General features: G+C 36.6%; 1 protein-coding gene across 9 annotated transcripts in view; it reads left to right on the forward strand.

Moving 5' to 3' along the window:
• The window catches only part of IRF2 (interferon regulatory factor 2), a 47,408-nt gene extending 38,735 nt beyond the window's left edge, over positions 1–8,673 (forward strand). For 8 of the 9 annotated variants that reach the window (XM_081959920.1, XM_081959918.1, XM_081959917.1 and 5 more), the window contains 4 exons: positions 251–365; positions 2,056–2,220; positions 3,559–3,608; positions 7,346–8,673. In XM_081959920.1, coding sequence (XP_081816046.1) covers positions 251–365; positions 2,056–2,220; positions 3,559–3,608; positions 7,346–7,666 — 651 coding nt within the window. In that variant the 3' untranslated portion in view covers positions 7,667–8,673. The remainder of the gene's footprint in view (positions 1–250; positions 366–2,055; positions 2,221–3,558; positions 3,609–7,345) is intronic. The other variant, XM_081959922.1, reaches the window with a different exon arrangement.
• The last annotated feature ends 299 nt before the right edge of the window (positions 8,674–8,972 follow it).

The raw sequence follows: 8,972 nt of genomic DNA on the forward strand, positions 1-8,972 counted from the left end.
ATGCAAAGCATATTTCTTAGAAGGCCTTAGAATAAACTGTGCATTGCTCTTCTGAATGCAGACTATTTTTATGAATAAAATGGCTGGTGTTTCAGTTCTGAAGTTGGACAGTATAAGGCACTAGTCTGCTTCAGCTTGCCCTGAAGAATGCCAAAGAAATGGTATGGGATAGGTTTAGCTGATGATCAATCAGGAGATGTCATATATTTCTGAGTGCCTACCAATCATATTTCCATTGCTTTCTTTTTAGCAAGAACCGGAGGAGTGCTCTTATCAGCTGAGTAATGGAACAAGTCCAGAATTTCCTAATTACTGCTTGTCTTCAACAATAAAAACTGAAGTCGACAGTACAATAAACATTGTAGGTAAGCAGCTCCAGTAGACTGGTACGTTCTTTTCCTTGCGTGGCAAACTTCTAGAGCAAGAATTTTGGCTTTTAAAGTTCAGTTTTCATACTGAACAGTAATATATCAGATGTATCATAGCAACAGAATAATTACGTCCTGGTTTAGTTAGGAATCTTGATCAAAACTCCTGGGAAATGGTAGAAGTGAAAGAAGAAATTTAACCCTTTATCTAGCAGTTATTTGTCTATAGATTTAGTCCTGTTTAGAGCAGACCCATTAAAACCATCAGAGGGAGTTAGTCATGAGTACCCCTAAGTTCCACTGTATCTGAGCACAAATAAGGCTGTGGATCAGCAGGCTCTGGATGGGCAATCCTGAACATAAGATTTTCAGAATTTTTTCACCCAGGCTGAATAGAGAACTCTGACCTGAGTGGGAAAATGTTCACTTTGGACATTTTTCTTCCCTCCCTTGGGGCTTCCAAAACCCATCCTTTCTAATTTGATAATTCCCAAATGAGGTATCAGGAAAATGATCCAAGGAGTACTGTAAACATGACTAGATCCATAAAATTCAGTGTTCCTCAAACATATACTGTACATCTACCTTGGAGCTGGAATAGAGAAAACGTGCTGTGGAAAAATGCAGATCCTGTTCTCTCTTCCTCCTGTTGGAATGAGCTTTAACAAATCTTTTCGGTCTGTTGGAGATGTTCAAAATGTGTTGAAAAATACAAATATGCTGGGATGCTTCAAAACAGGGTTATTCTTTAGATAGCATACATGCATCTTTAACTAAAGAAAAAAATAATACCTGTTCTCATTCACAAAATTTAATTTTAGTATACTAAGTGGTTAATGTATTAGATGTCTTCCCTTTGATTAATTCAATAGGAAGGTTATGCTGGCCTCTACAAACCATGTGTTTGTCAATTATCACCTTCCTTCCTTCCTCCCTCCCTCCCTTCCCCACCATATTCCCTGCAGCAATAAAAAGGTATCCCTGAATAGAATAGAATAGAATAGAATTCTTTATTGGCCAAAGAATTTGTCTTTGCTGCATATGCTCTCAGTGTACATAAAAGGGGAAAAGAAAAAAAATACATTCATCAAGAATCATAAGATACAACACTTAGTGATAGTCATAGGTTATTAATAAGCAAACAAATCATACTAGGAACAAACAGAACAATATAAATCATAAAAAAACAAGCAACATGGTTATAGTCATAAGTGGGAGGAGATAGGTAATAGGAAGGATGAGATGAATAATAGTAATACAGTCTTAGTAAATAGTTTGACAGTGTTGTGGGAATTAGTTGTTTAGCAGAGTGATGGCATATACATAGGCACTTCATCCACTATCAAAGCTCTGAAATGCCCTCCCATACTGTATGGGTGAACTGGTTAAGGTGCTATTGTAATAAAATCTTCACAGCAAGCCGATTGACTCCGAGTGGTGATGGAGAAAGAATCAGTCAGGAACCCATGGCCCAGTAAACCAAACATTTTTATATCCACTGCCCATACGCCTTACCCACAACATCCCTTTGAATAGTGGGATTTTGTAAACTAGATTCTCTGACATTTTCTCATTTTATAGTATGAAAATACAATAAACCATAGTGCATTCAGAATCACTACAAAGATGCTATTAGTTCATATGACTGCATGTAATCACCATTATTATAATTTGTTGTCATATCCAGTTGTAGGAGAATCACACTTTGAGGTTGATTCCGGGGATCACATGATAGTTCCCAATCCTCCAGATGTTTGCCAAGTAGTAGAGGTAACAACAGAATGTGATGACCAGCCCAGCTGCATGAGTCAACTATATCCACTACAAATCTCCCCTGTCTCCTCTTATGCAGGTCAGTAGCTTTGTGAATCTAGAATTTTTAACAGATATTTCCTTTTCTGCTTAGTTAGTTGGAAGAGATTTTACTGATGCTCTGGGAAAACCATTGTAATCAACATAAACAATTATCTTCTAAGAAAGAAAGCTGCATTGAAATCAAATAAAGGCACTAAAATTGAATGTACCTTAAAAGTACTTAAAATTAAATTTAATAAAACTCAGTGAATAAAATGTTAGTTGCTTAAAAGACATTGGCTAATTTGAAGAACATTTAATCTTCATTTCACTTTTATATATAGTTTAATCTGTCTTTAAAAATGGAAATTATTGTCATTTATATGGACTTCAGGAATTCAGATCAGGGTCTTTTTTGTATTTCCCTATGTGAAATTTAAGTCACTGTCTGGGACCCACCGTATGTAATGCAGCTGTTTCACCAGTGATTTAAGCTTGATCTGTTATTATGCATAAAATCTTGTCATGCATTTCATCTGTCAGTTATATCATAATACAGCCAAATACCAATAATGTTCTGGTAAAAAGCAATTTACTGCGATATCAATGTATCTTTAGTTGAAAAAAGCAGCCAAAAGTCTGGAAGTCTAGATAAACGTTACTAAGTAAAATAAATGTTGTTTCTTGGGTATGGAGCTAAAACATTACTTGCAGATAAGCCAATGTAATGTGCAGAGTCTATGAACAATCATGATTGCAAATGCAGGAATAGTTGAGAGTAACCTCTTGACCCTGAAGCAAGTTTACACATAGTAGTAGTGTTCGCTTTTGGCCCTCGTATACAAACAATTCTATATTTTAAAAAAGAAATTTATGGCTACTCATTTTATTTATTTACTTATTTTTTGTAAAGAATTTTTATTGGTTTTGAAACATTTACGGGAAAAAGGTAATAGGGTACATAGAAAATTTTGGTAGCTCCCATGTTAGTAGTAGAAATCCCCCCAATTCTCACGCGTCTACAATTTTAAAAATAACATATAAAGAATAAGCATATACAGAATTCTTACTTTATATCAGCCATATGTTCAATCCTCTCTTTCTTTGTCACTTTCTAGTATATCAACAATTACAATAATATTTCCGATATATTTATTTTTGTGACCTGAGCCTTTTCGATGGCTACTCATTTTAGATTACTTTTGCCCTCTGTTCCAATGGCTAATATAAACTAACTGGTTTTACCTAAATCTCACTAGACTGATAGAGAATCATTTCTTGGATATGAGAAGAGGTAGCCGATGATTGTTAAAACAAAACAACTGTATTTAATTTCTGTTTATATTGGCTATTCATACTTCTGAAGAATTCCTATTTTTATCCCTGCTTTGTCCAGCAGAAAGTGAAACAACAAATAGCATCCCGAGTGACGAAGAAAATGCACCAGTAAGTAAAACATTTCCAGGTTTTCTTTTAATATTACAAATAGGCTTTGTGATATTGCTTTTAGGAGTTTCGTTTGGTTTATTGATGTTTAGAAGTCCGTATCCTTTCTGTTCATTGTAAAGGTTTGCAAAATGTCTTCTGACAGATGGAAACAGTGAACAATAACATTTAGATACTACCAATACAGTGATAGTAACAGAGATGAGGAAGGAAGTTGCATTACATTTATTGCAGGAGCAGTATAAAAACGATTGTACCATTAAGCAGTGGCAAATGCAAGTATCCTCGACTTACAACTGTACGTTTAGTGACCATTTGAAGTTATAACAACAGTGAAAAAAGTGACCATTTTTCACACTTACGACTGTTGCAGCATCCTTGTGGTCACGGGATTAAAATTCAGATGCTTGGCAACTGACTCATATGTAAGAGCGTTGCAGTGTCCTGAGATCATGTGATCCTCTTTTGCAACCTTCTGATGAGTAAAGTCAGTGGGGAAGCCAGATCCACTTAACAACCATGTTATTAACAGCTGCAGTGATTTGTTTAACAACTGTGGCAAGAAAAATCATGAAATGGGGCAAACATTCATTTAACAACTATCTTGCTTAGCAACAGAATGTTTCGGCTCAATTGTCATACATCGAGGATTACCTAGCAGTAGAATAATCAAAACTCTTCATAAAAAGTCTTCCCATTTTCCAAAAGGATGAAAAATAGGAACTACTTGGGCTTTCCAGAGGGAGGAGGTTTTTTTTTCCTTTTTCCACAGCAGTCACATTGGTGAAAGGGGTTCTGAAGACAGCCACCAAAGATGTGCTCCTTCAAAGGAGAAGCCCAGAGTGTGATGGCTGACCCATTATCCTCCAATCAGCTGAAATCAGTCCAGAAGTCATGACTGGACTTCTAAGATATTATAGTTTCTGATGAGATTACTCTGTAAAGATTACAGGAATGGGTTTAAGCATTTTAACAAGAGCCATTTGAAACTCTTATCAGTGATAAAATGGGCAGTATTTTCCCTTTCCCTCCTGCTGCCACATGTGGCTTATGACCAAAGAGCAAATATGGTCCCTATTAAGCCACAGTATTGGCAAAATAATTTCCCCCATCTTCCCGCTGGCCCATATATAAAGTATGATGTTTAGGAATTTTGTAGCCAGGTTTTCCTCTCCACAAAAGATGAATAGCTTTAATACAGGCATTAAATATATATAAAACAAGCAAAAAAATTAAAACTCAAATACTTGATATATAAGCAGCAGCCAAAAAAGGAATCTGATTTTTTTTCCAGCACATTGTTCTTTAGATTATTAAAAGCAACTCTTCATCGTTACAGACAGCTTTTAGACCTCAATGGACTGGACATTATATTCCAATAGATCTAGAAGGATCAGGTTGGAAGTGATGTTTTAGCTTCTAGAATGTAATGACTACTGAACGATCATGGCAGGTCCAGTAGAGATGCAAGAAGTATATTAATTAACAGCCCTGGCTGCTCGGAGCAGAGATTTCTTTAAGTTTCTGCTGCTGAACTTTGAAAATAGCCATTCTTTGCAGCCATGATTTTATTGCAATTGAAATCAACCCCCAGGATAAAGTTATGGCCTCTTACTCACTGTGCAACAAAATCTTAATGGAAAAGTTAAACATCCAGTTTGGGCTTCATAGGTTTTAGTGCCTATTATCTTGTACATATACAAAGCTACAGTGGGAGGATACTTTGGTATAAACTTTTTTGTTGTATCTTAGTCAGAAGCTGTGTCTTTTGGATTTCCTGAGTTCACATGTGCTTGAACACAATGGCAGGAAATTCTCCTAAACCATGCTGGAAAGCTTTTTGCACATTGTACCTGGGAGATGAATAACATTTCTATCCAGTCTTATCACGAGTTGCCTGAGAAACAATCAGGAAACAAATATTTCTTTTTATTATTGTAGTTTTTCCTCTTCGTTTTTGATTTTTTTTTTTAAAAAAAAACTCTCTGCTTTTCGAATGATCATTTCTCTTTTTTGTAAAGCTGGGCCAAAGCTGAGCATTCTTGCTTTCTGCTGAACTTAATGAGAAAAGGGTAAACTGGGAGGTGTGCGATGGAACTATGTGGTAGGTTGAAACCTGCAACTTCTCTAGGATGGAGAAAAATAATTTCAGCTACAAATGGGGAAAGTTTCACTTTGCCCTTGCTGGTTTTTTTTTTTCCTTGCTGGTAACATTTGTTTTGCTATATTTGATATAAGATGGGAACAGACCTGGATTTGAAGAGACCTGACACTTAAATTTTCTATAGCAAGTCCTTGGCTTACAACCCCTTGTTTAGCAAACCTTCAAAGTTACAGTGCCACTGAAGAAATTGACTCACAACTGCCATAGCATCCCAAGGGTTATGTGTTCAGAATTTGAGCAAGTGGCATGTATTTATACCAGTTGCAGTATCCCAAGGTCATTTTGTGTTTGTGTGGTGTTAATGACCTTCCCAGCAGGCTTCCAATCAGCAAAGTCAGTGGAGCAAAGCCGAATTTGTTTAACGACTGCGTGATTTATTTATTTAGTTATAGAGATTCACTTAATATTCATGGCAAAAGAAAGGTAATAAAATTGGGCATTTAACAACTGCATTACTTAACAATGAAAATTCTGGTCTCAGTTGTGGTTGTTGAGAACTACCTGCATATACTTCTCCATTAATCAGCTGTCACACCAATTTGCATAAAAGCTTTATTCTGGTGGTTGATAGAAAGCCTACTTAATTGGGCACCTTGAAGTCTTAGAACTCTTGAGTGCCCATGTATGCACATGCAGAGCTTTCCATAAAGGCCCAGAGATCAGATGTCAGTATTGGGACTAGGGTCAGTAAATACCGTATATCCAGCTGGTCCTTCCATTAGCTTATGCATTGAGGAAAAACACCTGTGCAGCCCTTTTCTTTGCACACAAGCATTGTCCCAAGCAACAAAATCTGTATGGAACAAACTGAACTTGTTGCAACAAGGTGCACAATTGAGGCAAGAAAAGTCTAGCTTGTCTTTCATACACCACTGCAAGAATTCTGTCCTTGTCGGCATGTTTGCTCTTTTATACAACAGGTAACATGAGCAATGTGAGATATTTGTTTAACATGTCAGTGAAATGCAGGTAATCATCACTTACTGACCACAATTAGGATCAGCAACTCTGTTGCTAAGCAGCACATTTGTAAGCAAAATGTCACATGACCATGCCAATTTAACAGCATCATTTCTGGTCCTGGTCATTAAGCATGATATCGCACAATTGCAGCTTGCGACTTCCTTCCAGCTTCCCAGTAACTTTGCTTGTCGGAAGCTGACTGCGAAGATTTGCAAATGAAACCATGTGATTGTGGGAGATTACAACTGTCATAAATGCAGTGCTGGTTGCCAACTACCTGAACTGTGTTCATATGACCAAAGAGAAGCTATGACATCCAGAGCTTTGAGAACTAGTTGTAAATCCTCTTTTTCAACACAGTTGTAAGTTTGAATGGTTGCTGAACAAATGGTTGTTAAGTAAGTAAGACTACCTGTATACTATCTTGGGTACTGGATTTTTGGCTAGGACTAGGGACCAAGTTTCAAGTCACCACTTGATCAAAGAGCTGTCGGGGTGATTTTGGATTAGAGTAACTCACAAGATTGTTGTTCTGCAGTTAATAAATTAAATAAATAAATGCTCTATTGGAGTTAACAAAATAAGTAACTTAACCAATTCTTCTCTGCAGAGTCAACTTCAATGGCAAAAGAAAAACATTGGTGGGAAGCAATATTATAGCAATTTGGGCACAAGGAATCCACCTTACCCACTTCCTAGTATGGCCACCTTTGTGACTTCTAACCAACCTGACCTCCAGGTGACCATCAAAGAAGAAAGCGGCCCTTTGCCTTATAGCAGCTCATGGCCTTCTTTGCCAGATCACCCTCTCCAACAAATAGTTTGCTCCGCTTCTACCAGCTACACTAGCAGGCCTCCAGATCATGAAAATCGGGCAAGTGTCATCAAGAAAACCTCAGATATCACTCAGTCAAGAGTCAAGAGCAGCTAAGCCATTCACCGATATGTTCCTGGCAGATGGAATCTTATGGCTTTGAGGAGCATATCTAGTGGGAGCTCTACAAATTTAAGGAAAACCTGGATAGTACAGGATATGACTGTGTATCAACTCCATCATTGGAGCATCTTAAACTCAGGACTCTGATTATCAGAATGTCGGAGTTCCAAGATTACAGCCCAGGGAATGGAGGTTCACTTAGAAGTGTTTTGCCAAGCTTCCTCAAGCATCCCTACCAACAGTCCCTCCAAACAGAAGCACTTCACTTCTTGCAGCCACCATAATGAACTCCAAACTTTTGGAAGGAAAGAGAAAATGTGAACTCGCTGGATATTTTTTTCTGCAGAATATATTGTTAATATGTACATAATGCAGCACTAGCAATATTGCAGTCTGCTTTCGCACCTTATTAAAAAAATAGCACTTGCAAAAAAGGCCTTTTATTAATTAATGGCACATTTTTAAAGCTCCAGGTTTGATCTCTCCGAGGGCTTTTCTGACATATGTAGCCTTGGAATCTGGAAATAAGAATTAAAAAGGAAGGTAAAACTTCCCATGTACATTTCACAGATTGTTTTGAAGAGTGCTTGTCTTATTTGTGTCTAATCTGCTATGCTTGAAATCTGTGTGGTACAAATAGAAGAAAATCTATTACAGATATATTATGCAAATTCCTAGGTTTTAAAGAAAATTTTCCCTAATTCTAACCAGAGTAAGCTTTTTTATTTTTTTATACAGTGGAATATTTTATTCAAAGTAAAATTCTAAAGTGAATATAATTGTTTCAAGTTTTTTATCTTTTCTACAGGAAATTTATAATTTTACAATTTAGTGTTTGGTTGTCAGCAGCCATCCCATCTTTGTGGCACATTTCTTTTTTTCATTTTCTCCCTCTCTTCCTCTCTTTTTCTCTTTTTTACAATTTGTAAAAGTGAAATAATGAGTTTTATGTAGCAATCAAAATATCCTGTGGATTGATAATAAATATTACATATAGCTAATTTTTAAATAAATACTTGTCTACATTTATGAAATGGTTAAAATCATATAAGGTGATGAGCAACAAACTTGAGCAATGAAGAGAGAATGGTGAACATCCAAACACGAATATATAACAAAATGCCATGGAATTCAATCAGAGAATTATATAATACAATACAATACAATACAATAGTAGAGTTGGAAGGGACCTTGGAGATCTTCTAGTCCAACCCCCTGCCTAGGCAGGAAACCCTATACCGTTCCAGACAAATGGCTATCCAACATCTTCTTAAAGACTTCCAGTGTTGGGGCATTCACA

Source organism: Natrix helvetica (assembly GCF_964273705.1).
Source record: "Natrix helvetica genome assembly, chromosome: 7".
NCBI classification, from domain to species: Eukaryota; Metazoa; Chordata; class Lepidosauria; order Squamata; family Natricidae; genus Natrix; species Natrix helvetica.